This window comes from Salmo trutta, chromosome 29 (assembly GCF_901001165.1).
Source record: "Salmo trutta chromosome 29, fSalTru1.1, whole genome shotgun sequence".
NCBI lineage: Eukaryota > Metazoa > Chordata > Actinopteri > Salmoniformes > Salmonidae > Salmo > Salmo trutta.
In genome coordinates, this window is record NC_042985.1 from 34,734,378 (window position 1) to 34,748,731 (window position 14,354).

Sequence of the window (14,354 nt, forward strand, 5' to 3'; positions counted from 1 at the left end):
GTCGAGAATGAGGATGTTGAGTTGACAGATCCCTATGAGGGGGTCTGCTGCCTGGTCTGTAGCGGTCACCGTCACCGCGTACTCCCGCTGTCGCTCGCGGTCAAACTTCCTGGACGTCACTATCACACCTGGGGGAACAGTGTTATACAGTGGTTGCTATGGCAAAGGACAAAGGCGGACTGGACACAAAATTTTTTTCTCAAATGCTATTATTGCCAGGGTGTAGGCTACTATTTATACAATTTCGTCTTAGCTATGCCACTGAATGAATCTGATGTATCATGTTTGCAAATGTAATGATGTGTAACTACAGATCTCAATAAACGAATGAAGGACGTGCGTACACTGTAATGGATGTGCTATTAAAGTTTATAATCAAATGTTTGGTGTTTTTAGGAAATTGCACTTGAATTCAATCAAAGCCATTCTGAGGATTCCTCACAGTTCATGCAAATCCAATCCCTCTCCTTTCAGTCCTTTCTCTCTCCTATAAAAGGTTAATGATTGATGTCCACTGAACAGTTACATTTCATGAAGCAATTCATTTTTAAAAGAGGGCTTGTGAACATTTTTTAAATGCTGTCTTTTCTTCCCCTTTTGAGTGCTGGCACATTTTGAAAGGGTGTCATTAAAGTGAATTAGATTGAACTTTGGAATTCATGAAATACTTCAAGGCAGTTCCCAAAGCAATCCAGAGAGGAGGAGGAGAGAGAGAGAGATAGAGAGAGAAAGAGACCATCGAAAGAGAGGGAGACTGAGAAACACCAGCGAGAGCTGCAGAGACTCAACCCTTTCAGTACCAGATGACATAAACACTATGGGGATGCTACTAGGCTCCACAACCAAACAGTAAAGTTGGACTGTACCGTACCTGTGTCTGGGTGGATACTGAAGGCAGGCACAGTGCTGTCTTTGTGCATGAATCCATAGGTGACTCTCCCATTAGAGCCCTCGTCTGCATCCACGGCGTGGACCTGGAGGACGAACGTTCCCGCATGCTGGTTCTCCAGCACCGTGGTCCGCTCCCGGTACTGCTGGCACTGAGGGGGAAAGGGGGAGAGGGACAGGGATAGTGGGATAGAGGGAGAAAGTGAGATAGAGAGAGAGCGAGAGAGAGAGAGAGAGAGAGAGAGAAGAAGATGGGCAATGGAGGAATGCCAGTTACCAAATGACAGAGGCAGAGAAATTAGGATGCATAGAAGGGGAGGAAATGAAAGAAAAAGGTCATTCAGTATATTTAGGACATGTGTGGAAGGGAATGAAAAAGACAGGGGTGGGAGACAGTTATGAAATAGTCAAAGAGAAGGGAAAAAGGGAGAAGGACGGTGGAACGAGGGCGGAGAGATAGGAGTGAATCATTGAAAGGAGTTATAGAAAAGGAGAAGTGAAGAAGTAGAGAGAGAGAGAGAGGGGGAGGAGAGGTTTGAGGAAGGAACTGTCTCTCATTAATCCCTCTATGTTTTGCTCTGTAGAGATTCATCTGTGTTTTATAATTAAAGCGGCCTTGAATCAATTCCATCGAAGCAGATCCACAGAGATACGGAGTAAGCCTGGATAATTCGGATGTGCTCCGACGCCCACACACCTTCCTTCTATCCTCATCGTCATCTGAGCGCTTGCTCGGTGTGTGTGAAGGGAAAACAGTCAAATCTTCCAAATCCCGTCTCTCTGCCATCATCAGATGGCTCATTTTGGCGCGCCTCAGACAGAGACAGCGTTTCAAAAAAAAACTGAAAAAAAGTTCCCAGATCAATTCAGCAGCTCGTCTTTGATGCTTACTTCTGACATCTAATTAATGACAAGGGAGCTCATCTTCCACCCTCCTCTCCCTCTCCTCCCTCTCCTCTGCCACCCCTTCCTCTAACCATTAGTCAAAGTCTTTCTAGGCCCAAATTCAATGTGTGTTTCAGAGGTCAGGTGTCCCTAAGCGAGTCCCAGTCAGGGATGAGAGGAGCTGTGGTGGATCTCAAACTCAAACGGTGCCCCCTTTCCCCCCTCTCCCTCTCCAGCCGCATTTACCCCCCTCTTAGGAAGCTTCAGGACATGGCACTCTCACAGACAACCCAAGGGCCCAGGAGGGGCCCTTCTCTTAGGAGTCGCTGAGTAGCTGATGCTCACAAATCCACAGGAACTGCCTGAACCTCAGCCAAACACACAGGAGCAGGAGGGCCAAGGGCACAAAACCACATAAAAGCATCTTTCTCTCTTCTCTCCGCCTGCTGTTTGCTGCCTGCACAGAGGAGGAAAAAACTGAGCACACAGGCAAAGTGATCCAGCTGTGTTTTATTTTTGAAATACTTTCTCTTTGGACTTTTACTCTTTGGACTTTTTTCCCCCTTTTGTGGAAAAGTCTTGTCCGCACCTCAGTTCAACTATAGTTTGAGCATGTTAGCGCAGATAAATAGAAACTACAACAATTCAAAAAAACAAAGCACGAGGGAATCCTGAGGGAGCTGTGTGAGAGCACATGAAAAGGTTGAAGCTGATCTTGCAGCCTAACATGTGAAACACGCACACGTACAAAATGCTCCCAGGACTACGGGGAGTTATCTAGCGTTACTGTGCGAGGCACAATTAGCTCCAAATATCTCAAATGCAAAACTCATGTAATTTAAAATTGAAACATCGGCAGAAAACAGGTAGGGCTGTGATGATTCGGCATATCTTTCAAACACTTCATTAAAAACCCTTAGATGATCTAGAAATAGAGTGGGTCGGCCGGCTAATCACACCTCTGGAGGAAGGAGATGGAGAGGTAATAAATAGAGGCGATAGAGAGAGAGAGAGAGAGAGAGAGAGAGAGAGGGAGCTGCAATAAACAGATAAGAGAAACCGAGAAACGAGAGCGATTTGGAAGGAGAGAGAAAGACTAAGGTCCGGAAGTCAACAGGAGAGTACTGATGCTCATCTCAGAACTCTGTCTCTCAGCCATAGTAAAGGCTGAGAGACAGAGGCTGGGAAACACAATGAGCTGTAATGAGTGCGGTCAGAGCCAAACAGATATCAGAACCGTGACAATGAGAACCGAAGCTTACCTTCTCAAAGACAGGTTTGTTGTTGTTGATGTCGTCCACGCCGACGATGACCTGGGCGGTGGACGAGAGGGCCTGGGGGCCGCCAGAGGCGTTGTCATCGGTCGCTGTGACGTTCAGGACGTACTCTACCCCCTGGAGTCTGGGAGGTGGGCTGGAGCGCAGCCGGATCAGACCTGCAACAACCAATCAGAGACAAGTCATGACCTCACCATGAACGAGTGAACCTCTGCGTTCGCAAGGTCTCCTGACTGACTTATATAGGGCAGCAAAAGCGAGAACATGCTGTTCTATCCGCTTTGGACACATTGTGCCCTTGGTTTTCCCTTTTACTGTATATGAAACAGCATGAACTGAATTCAACCCCGGAGGGTCTGCTTGTGCTCCTTTCTTCGTGACTGACACATCTGGTGTGTCGAACAGCCGTGTCGCTCTCTTCCTCAACATCTCTCCCAGTGTCTTTGACACTTGGCCAGCCTGTGACTGCATCCAACAAAGGCAGTTGTCAATCCCACCTTCGGTGGTGCCTAAAACAACAAAGGATGGCGTATGTCTGTTGTCCGTGTGACTGAGGTTCGTCTCACCTCCGCGGTGACCGCCCTCTCCCCTCGGTGCCTTGGTGACTTTTTCTTCACTTCCAATTGGCCGTAACCCTAATGTGGGCGTCAGATTTCCATCCCTCTCTCTCCCCCTCTCTCTTCCCGAATGCTTTTTTTTTATGTTGCATTCATCAGGCCCTTGGTGTTTGCTAACCGTGTGTGTGGGTTGCAGACACACTTAATACATTCTGTCTTATCTTCTAAGACTCAAACAGGCACAGATGCAACCGTTGGAAATGCACTGGGTGCTGTAAACATTTCCATGGCTTTCACAGGGTCTGCGTTGGATGGAATCATATTACACCCTAACGGTGTTGCTCTTTAGAGACCAGTATGGTCTGTCTATCTCTGCCTAACAGGGTGACATGAAAGACACTGAGTGTCAGGGGAGAGGAGGGGTGAGAGGAGGGAGAGAGGAGGGTGAGAGGAGGAGGAGAGGGGGAGAGGAGAGGAGGGAGAGTGGAGGGGGAGAGGAGGGGTGAGATGCTGAGGGCCATACAACAACCAGCCATAGGGAATCAGGAGACATCCCGTCTACGAAATGAGGCGTGGTACGAGCGCTACTGTAGCACGGCCGTGTCAAGAGGGAAATGTAATCAATTATAATATGATGTGACAGCGTGGGGGCAGGGGCAGGACATGTGTGGTGGGGATGGGCCACTGACTGCCATGGAGGAGGCTGCCTGGGAGAGTTTGTCAGAATGACTGGTTTCACCAGGGTGGACGGCCTGGACTAGCAGTACCACAGGCCAGGGAGCTGGTCCTACAAGAGACAGACTAGCAGTACCACAGGCCAGGGAGCTGGTCCTACAAGAGACAGACTAGCAGTACCACAGGCCAGGGAGCTGGTCCTACAAGAGACAGACTAGCAGTACCACAGGCCAGGGAGCTGGTCCTACAAGAGACAGACTAGCTGCACCACAGGCCAGGGAGCTGGTCCTACAAGAGACAGACTAGCTGCACCACAGGCCAGGGAGCTGGTCCTACAAGAGACAGACTAGCAGTACCACAGGCCAGGGAGCTGGTCCTACAAGAGACAGACTAGCAGTACCACAGGCCAGGGAGCTGGTCCTACAAGAGACAGACTAGCAGTACCACAGGCCAGGGAGCTGGTCCTACAAGAGACAGACTAGCTGCACCACAGGCCAGGGAACTGGTCCTACAAGAGACAGACTAGCTGCACCACAGGCCAGGGAGCTGGTCCTACAAGAGACAGACTAGCAGTACCACAGGCCAGGGAGCTGGTCCTACAAGAGACAGACTAGCAGTACCACAGGCCAGGGAGCTGGTCCTACAAGAGACAGACTAGCAGTACCACAGGCCAGGGAGCTGGTCCTACAAGAGACAGACTAGCAGTACCACAGGCCAGGGAGCTGGTCCTACAAGAGACAGACTAGCAGTACCACAGGCCAGGGAGCTGGTCCTACAAGAGACAGACTAGCTGCACCACAGGCCAGGGAGCTGGTCCTATAAGAGACAGACTAGCAGTACCACAGGCCAGGGAGCTGGTCCTACAAGAGACAGACTAGCTGCACCACAGGCCAGGGAGCTGGTCCTACAAGAGACAGACTAGCAGTACCACAGGCCAGGGAGCTGGTCCTACAAGAGACAGACTAGCAGTACCACAGGCCAGGGAGCTGGTCCTACAAGAGACAGACTAGCAGTACCACAGGCCAGGGAGCTGGTCCTACAAGAGACAGACTAGCTGCACCACAGGCCAGGGAGCTGGTCCTATAAGAGACAGACTAGCAGTACCACAGGCCAGGGAGCTGGTCCTATAAGAGACAGACTAGCTGCACCACAGGCCAGGGAGCTGGTCCTACAAGAGACAGACTAGCTGCACCACAGGCCAGGGAGCTGGTCCTACAAGAGACAGACTAGCAGTACCACAGGCCAGGGAGCTGGTCCTACAAGAGACAGACTAGCAGTACCACAGGCCAGGGAGCTGGTCCTACAAGAGACAGACTAGCTGCACCACCGGCCAGGGAGCTGGTCCTATAAGAGACAGACTAGCAGTACCACAGGCCAGGGAGCTGGTCCTATAAGAGACAGACTAGCTGCACCACAGGCCAGGGAGCTGGTCCTACAAGAGACAGACTAGCTGCACCACATGCCAGGGAGCTGGTCCTACAAGAGACAGACTAGCTGCACCACAGGCCAGGGAGCTGGTCCTATAAGAGACAGACTAGCTGCACCACAGGCCAGGGAGCTGGTCCTATAAGAGACAGACTAGCTGCACCACAGGCCAGGGAGCTGGTCCTACATGAGACAGACTAGCTGCACCACAGGCCAGGGAGCTGGTCCTAGAAGAGACAGACTAGCTGCACCACAGGCCAGGGAGCTGGTCCTACAAGAGACAGACTAGCTGCACCACAGGCCAGGGAGCTGGTCCTATAAGAGACAGACTAGCTGCACCACAGGCCAGGGAGCTGGTCCTATAAGAGACAGACTAGCTGCACCACAGGCCCGGGAGCTGGTCCTATAAGAGACAGACTAGCTGCACCACAGGCCAGGGAGCTGGTCCTATAAGAGACAGACTAGCTGCACCACAGGCCAGGGAGCTGGTCCTACAAGAGGCAGACAAGCTGCACCACAGGCCAGGGAGCTGGTCCTATAAGAGACAGACTAGCTGCACCACAGGCCAGGGAGCTGGTCCTATAAGAGACAGACTAGCTGCACCACAGGCCAGGAAGCTGGTCCTACATGAGACAGACTAGCTGCACCACAGGCCAGGGAGCTGGTCCTACAAGAGACAGACTAGCTGCACCACAGGCCAGGGAGCTGGTCCTATAAGAGACAGACTAGCTGCACCACAGGCCAGGGAGCTGGTCCTACAAGAGACAGACTAGCTGCACCACAGGCCAGGGAGCTGGTCCTAGAAGAGACAGACTAGCTGCACCACAGGCCAGGGAGCTGGTCCTACAAGAGACAGACTAGCTGCACCACAGGCCAGGGAGCTGGTCCTATAAGAGACAGACTAGCTGCACCACAGGCCAGGGAGCTGGTCCTATAAGAGACAGACTAGCTGCACCACAGGCCAGGGAGCTGGTCCTACAAGAGACAGACTAGCTGCACCACAGGCCAGGGAGCTGGTCCTATAAGAGACAGACTAGCTGCACCACAGGCCAGGGAGCTGGTCCTACATGAGACAGACTAGCTGCACCACAGGCCAGGGAGCTGGTCCTACAAGAGACAGACTAGCTGCACCACAGGCCAGGGAGCTGGTCCTATAAGAGACAGAATAGCTGCACCACAGGCCAGGGAGCTGGTCCTATAAGAGACAGACTAGCTGCACCACAGGCCAGGGAGCTGGTCCTATAAGAGACAGACTAGCTGCACCACAGGCCAGGGAGCTGGTCCTATAAGAGACAGACTAGCTGCATCACAGGCCAGGGAGCTGGTCCTACATGAGACAGACTAGCTGCACCACAGGCCAGGGAGCTGGTCCTATAAAGAAAGGGCCTGTTGAAGGAGAGCATGTAGCCTCAGGAGGACCTGTCACATACTCCCAGCAACCCAGGGAGAGAACGGCTTCGCACACACACAGAATTATGTTGCACATGCGTGCCACATGGGGTAATATTCACACATAGCCACGCACGAACACACACCCAGTGAATGCACACACCTGGGTGTACACTCAGGAACATCAAACCAATACACTGTGGAAGAATGTGACAAATTGAACAAACAACTGCCTGCGAGGCCTACCGTACATCAGTATCTATCAGGAGGAGAATGTCTTAAGATGACATAAACATCTCGACATGACTTCAAAGCCTGCTCGGAAAAAGGGTCATCCAGAGTTGAGACATAGAACGAAAAATAGATTTTAAAACGTTCTAAGAAAAAATGCATATAGTCTGTGTCCCTTCCATTCGATACGATATGTGTCCCCTCGGTACGTGGGGGATGGAATTGATGTTTGTGCGCATGGGTGTGTGTCAAAGAATGTGTATGTGTGTGTGCTTGTATACATGTATGTGTGTGTGTGTGTGTGTCCAAGCACGCGTGTGTGTGTGAGTGTGCGCGCGTTTGTGTGTGTGTGTGTGTGTGTATGTGAGTGTGTGACCGTGCTGGGTCAGGCAGGCCGAGGCATACAGCGGTGTGCGTCACAGCCCTTGCTCACCCTGCTAAACATGGTCTCACCGGCCAGCACATATCATCACACAACAAAGATGGAGAAGATGTTTCTCCAGGGATCACTGAGCACACGTCGCTTCGTATGATGGAGGGGAGGGGGTTGGCAGGGGGGGAGGGATGGGGAGCCGATGCCCCTCTCTCAACGCCAACTCTAATCATCGTCTGGCCCCAAAACAGCGGGATGGATCCATGAAAGGCAGAGAGACTGAGGGAGGAATGACTACGTACGTACCCTACGGAGAAAGGGGTGAAATATGGGGCGAATCAATGGGGGGGGGGGGGAGTTATATAAACCTCACATCACAAGCACGGCAAAACTCCCACTAAACTAGTGGCACTGAGGGAGGACAGCATGATGAACCATTACGACTCCTACACCAATGGGGATTTCTTTATCAGCCTGCAGATGAATTAGAACACTTCTTCAATATGGGCTCTTCACAGACAACCAACGACGCAATAAAAAGGAAAAAGGAGAAGGGTCGTTCCCATTAACCGTAGACATGATCTACCTGTTTATCGGAGTAAACATTTCGCCCGTCGTCTCTGTAAATACCCCCCCCCCCCGTGCTGAGAATGGAAGCTTCGTATTTATGTCTTTAATACAAAAAGAGGGTGATCATCTTATTGACTTTGCTGTTTGAATTCTTGAAACGGTATTAAATCTCAGGAAACATATTCTACGCTGAGTTACAGTCAAATTAAAACAGCCCATCTGTCCCCGAGAAAAAAATATCTCCCGTGAATGATTGAGGACATTTCGCGAAAGTGGAGGAGATTTGACGATCCGTGGAGAAGAAGTAATAAAATACTTTGATCTCTAAAAGGGAGAGAGAGTGATGAGATGTGGGTGGGGCTTGTGTGTGTGTGTGTGTGTGTGTGTTTGTGTGTGCGTGCGTGCGGAATATGTTCTTCACCTCCTAATCTAATGAGTGCTACGGTATATGGGTATGAACCGTGAAGGATATGAACTAAATAAGAAGGTGTGAGGAATAGTTTGAAATATATATATATTTTTTAAGTAAATCATCAGTTTAACGATGTGAGTAATACAAGGGTTAAACCCCTCTAGTGAGCCCAGGCAGCTCCATAGGTGAGCGTAAGAGATAATAGGGTCCAATAATAGTGTGTAAACTTGTCCTACAGTAGCTGCAGGATGTATACACTGATGCCAAGTCAGACCGGTCTGACAGTTACACGACCGTAAACAATAAGGACCTTGAAGCCTATCATAGGGGCTCCGTGGATGTGCACGATAACATTTTAACATGTATAATAGTTACACATTCGATATGCATGCTAGAGGCGAAAGCACAATGCAGAACAAAATGCCACCCACATGTGTGAGAACAGTCGTTTTAGAAGAGTGCTTCTACAGCCTTTTAAAGCAATTGAAGTGACATGGATGAATAGCAGTTTATTTGTTTTGTGTACCAGTCAGGGTTATATGGCTTTTATTTCTTTATATGGTTGAGAAATATCCCCTTTCTGCTGACAGTTACTATCAGTGGAAATGAACAAAGGAAAGTGCACCTTGACGTTCCAGAGTAATTGAATTTGTCAAAGTAATTTTATTACCCTTTAATGTGATATGCAGATTCAATGGTGCAATTTAGCCAGGGTGGGAGGGCTATGAAATTAGTTTAGGCCTTTATAACACACACATTTTTCGATTTCAAATTGCTTCCTTGGTGGACTAAAGGCGGGACATTGGAGCAAACCTTTTGATGACATCTGCAAGGACAAAATCAGCCGCGCTAAAAATAAACAACAGCTAAATTGTATCTCATGACAATTCATTTCACCCATCTAGTGTAAAATCTACAAGAAGGGATGGGGAAGAGGGAGAGCAGCAGGACTCACTGAGGAAGAGGAAGGGAGGGGAGTAAACAATATGTCTCACCTTTCTGGCTGTCGATAACAAAGTTGCCCTCGTCGTTGCCCGTTGTGATTTTGTAGGTGATTCCATCGCCGTCGGGGTCCTTGGCAAGCACCGTGGCAACCAGTGTGTTAGGCCCGGCGTCCTCCGAGACGAAGGTCCGGTAGCTGTTGACAGAGAGAGAGACATCCCAAAGTCAACACCTCTCCTCGCGTCTCCCCAGCGACAATCCAGAGTGTGAGAGCGAAAATGAGTGAATAACACACCAGGCTGCAGACTTGTCACATTTGAATCACTTTAACATTTCTAACAGATTTATGAATGCATTATGAAGCTGTTTTGGGGAGGGTAACAACAGAATTGGTTGAGTGTCTGATGTTGGCCTAGGTGGAGACAACCTGAGTTCTAATTCCTAATTCTATGGAGATAGCAGTCGGTAAACAGCTGTTGGCAGCCTGTCACAGTGGAGAGATAACACAAAATGGCTGGGGTGGAGTGTGAAAGAACGACTGACTTGGATGACAGAGTTGTGAGGAACTCCGGAGAGAATCAACCAAGCCCAGCATGAACATACAAACACACCCCTACTGTATACTGTAGATATAACTATACAGTACATACGCCAAGTACAGAATACACAAATAATGCATGAACACCTTGATCTCACACTGCCAGTCACGTTCTTTCCCCCTGGTTGATCCACACATAAAGCCGATTACAGACGAGCCGCGGTAAGCGGCGAAGGGCTCATAGACTTCAACTGGAGTAGGGTGCAAGGCGGCAAAACACGAGCAGTTTTGCATGTGGCCGTGGCGGTCCCGTAAGCGGCACTGAAGGCACCAAAAGATGAATTTGCTGAAGTCTTGAGCGGCACGGTTTACCAAAGGGCATCGTTCATTTTTGTCAACCATTCAAACAATGCAGTTCAACAACAACGCGGTTCAATTTCCGTTTATCACGGCCCATCTGTAAGCAGGCTTAAGGCAATTTACACATAATGCACATACGGTACATGTCACCTAAATAAAAATCATAAAGACCAAACCATGTGTATCCTAACACAGACATCTGCATTGCCACGTGAGAGGACTCCTGTCATCCATGCACATTAAAAAAGTTACCAGTAAGTAAGCCTTGTCCGAGCCAGAACAGCCAATAAGGGTAGCAGCCTATCTCGTGTTTATCTAGCATGAGGCAGCTTGATGTACAAGTACAGTAGTCTGTCATAAGGCCTTACCCACAATCCATCTCCTGATTGCTGAGTGCCGAGCAGAGAGGCATCAGGTCCCATTTTGTGTTGTATTTGGTATGACCCCCCCAAACCTTGCAGTTTCAGGGCTGACACTCAAGGCCACTGATTATGCGCATACTGTATATTATAGTCCACAAAATGACAATGAAGACACAAAGCCATACAGGAAATAGGGATTGTGCACGATGGAGGGCAGTTATGTCTGTTCTCAGTCTATTCCGTTGGCTAACCCTTGCCCGGGACCCCTAGACTGGGACCCTAGAGCAGGCTCCAGGACTGGCTATGTGATAGAAGCTCCCGATAGTAATGACAGAATAGAAGATGGTTCATTACTGCTGTTAAGTAAATGTGATTCATTTTATACCCACAGTAAACTAACTATACTGTACAGTTTGTGGCCTTAAAATCTAGCAGGCCTGTAACGTAAAGTACACTTCCAGACCTTTACACTGATCTGAGAAAAAAAATTGATTTACTCTCCTCTACACAGGAACACGCATAAAGGTACACAGACGGCCATGCTCCCACTCCCACAGACTCCTACTCATCCCCCATTCTCAGAATCACTCGTGCTGTATAAGACTGTACACACATAAAGAACTGTATTTTATTTCAAGCAAACAGTCATAGTGACGCAAAAACAAACACATTCACACACACACATTCACACACACACACACACACTCAGAGAGATATAAGCCTCGCGGTCTTCCCATCTGTCTTTCACCAATCACCCTCCCGCTTCATCTATATTGAAATGTTCCCGTGGATGTGAGTGCGTCTAACAGCGGAAAGACAAACAGGGCCTCAATGTGGGCACAGTATGTTGTCGCTCATCATTCCTCCCACGCTCCACTCCGCTCAGAGCTAGTGGACGCAGAAACAAGACAGAGGAGCGACTCACTCTGACAGACTGACAGAGAGGGACTCTTCTACCGAGCCAGCGTGCTCTGTCCGTCCGTCGGTCGGTCTTGTCTGTCTGTAGTCGACTTGTCGGTCTCGTCTGTCTGGAGTCCGTCTGTAGCCTGTCGGTCTTGTCTGTCTGTCTGTCTGCTACCCGTCTCCTCCCACTCCTCAGTCAGTAGAAAAGGAATCATTTTGCTGAAAAAGCACTCACCCATTTCCTTTATGTTCCTTTCCGTCTGTGCCAGTAGATGGAAGCTGCTCAGAATTGCTCTACAATGAAGATCTACTGTATCTTACCCAATCAAGATAGAATTTCTTCGGGCAGAAATGGAACAAACTTTTCATGTGTCCTGTATTGTTTACACAAGAGCATTATGCACTTTCTATTTCCATGGAAACCAATGTTCCAGTTTCTTTCATTTGATTTGAATTGATTAGGGCCCTGTCATTCACTTGATTAGGGCCCTGTCAAGTTGTATTTCATAGGCATGCAGGCATGACTGTACGGAGCAACAACTTATGATAACTTATGCCGAACAAATGAAGACGATAAAACGTCTCAAAAAAGGATTATCAACTACAATGATACATTCAAAATGATCAGTGATCATGTCAAATCAGTTGTCTGACAAATGGAGAGAGGTTTGGGAAAGGGAGGAGAAAAAGGGACAGAATGACGGTGACAAGGAAGCAGAGAGTAAGATGGACGGGTGTCCAGTGAGTGACAAAGATGGAGAGAGGGGACCGGTTGTACTCGTCATCCGGTCCTTTCCCACACAACTGATTGATGGGTAACAGAGTCGTGCCGACAGGCATTTCATGCTTGTGACTTATGTCCCCGCTTGGAGACGCCCCCCCCCCCCCCCCCTCAACCCCCTCACCCCTCCCCATGCCACCCGCCTGCTCCAACACCCACCGCCACGGCACAACAGACACCTGCGACCTTTAATCTGTCACCAGCCTCAAAGAGCCTTCGTTTACCATCATGAGATGACACCCTCGTGTACACTACACCCCCCCCACACACAACACATCTCTCAAAGACCTTATTTTCACAGGCTCCATTTTCTGTAAAGACTAAAGAGAGGATCCCCCACACCACAGCGCCTCTCCATCCCCTGCCTCCGCCGCTCAAAGGTTGTCGCGCACCGACTCAGGCTGCTGTCCCTCTCTCACCTGTCGCCATTGGACTTTAGCCCAGGTGACGGGGTTCTGACACAGGACTGACTGACAACTCCCAGGCGGGGGCCACCATTTTGTGGGAGAGGCAGTGAGTGAGTGAACGGCGAACGCGGCAGGCTCCTGCCCGGGCAGAAAGACAGTGGTTGTGCATTCCCCTCACAGCGCGCAGCTCTCCCGCTCATTATCTACCCCATCGATCTCATTTCAACCCAAACTCCAGCTTCTGCTCCATCAGAGTCTTCCTACATCCTCCCTCCCGTCAGCCAACCAGCCAGCCCGCCTCTACCACACCAGAGACACGGACGCTCTGTCACCCTTAACCCCATTTCCCTCCACAATGACTGACATCAGCCGCAATATAATTAGCCAATTTACCCAAAACATCTATTACATATTAACGACTGAGAAAACAAACAGCGCCGGACCGAGACTGGCTTGTTGTTTGTGCTCATTAGCATCTCTCCATCTTCTGTAATGTCAACAGATTGCCAGGGCTCTGTGAATACATGTATAAATATCTCTCTGCCTATCCAATTCACTCATCACTCAGGTTACTGTCGGCCAGCAAACAATCCCTGTAATGATCTACTTAGTGTACACCGGGCTGCGTGACAAGACTCATTTTGTCGATTTCACCAGCAACACGTCATTTTCCAATGAAAACCTCATAACTCTATTTCTGGCTTTTTTAAAAATAAATATATATATTTTTTTTTGATGTATTGAAAGCAGTGACTCCCTACAATATTCGCTGAACATTTCATGAGCCTCGGCCCACAAAAAGGTATTCAAAATATCTTCTGAAGTTTCGTTGGATGTTCGTTAATAGGAAATGATGGTGTTTTATTTTTTCATTTCATGAAAAGTTTGTTTTTGGAGATGATGTTTTCGTCTGATAGCGATGAACAGTAAAGGGGGAGCGAACCGAGTCGCAAATGGTACTGGCTGATCCAATTGAGCCCAGTAGAAATAACAGTCTGACGGCCATCACAAAGCTACTCGATTAATACCAGACACCCTTCCCTGTTTCCTTGTTTTATACATTAGAGAATATCTGCAGACTAACAATGACAATTCCCTGTAGATCTCCGTAGAATGGACAGAGCATGAGGGGAAACTGGTGATGGTCCTGCTGACCCGGAAATCAAGTCTTCCAACAGAGACACACAGCAATAGCATCATAACACACACACACAGACGCACACACAGCCTCCCATCACACATAACCCCGCACACAGACCCACACACAGCCTCCCACTACAGCACACAGAACCCCATCTACCTACCCACACCACAACATTAATCCCAACAACTAAACGTTAAGTCATTTACATAGAGCATCCATATCAGCAATTCATATC

The 14,354-nt window shown here is 49.0% G+C and overlaps 1 protein-coding gene across 1 annotated transcript in view; it reads right to left on the reverse strand.

Annotated features, from left to right (window-relative positions):
• Positions 1 to 14,354, reverse strand: part of LOC115167465 (neural-cadherin) — a 205,951-nt gene that overhangs the window by 87,086 nt on the left and 104,511 nt on the right. Inside the window, exons 7-10 of the mRNA XM_029721890.1 lie at positions 9,678 to 9,820; positions 3,036 to 3,208; positions 872 to 1,040; positions 1 to 128 (exon numbers count right to left, since the gene is read on the reverse strand). The exon at positions 1 to 128 is cut by the window's left edge and continues 43 nt beyond it. Of these exons, the coding sequence (XP_029577750.1) occupies positions 1 to 128; positions 872 to 1,040; positions 3,036 to 3,208; positions 9,678 to 9,820 (613 nt within the window). The remainder of the gene's footprint in view (positions 129 to 871; positions 1,041 to 3,035; positions 3,209 to 9,677; positions 9,821 to 14,354) is intronic.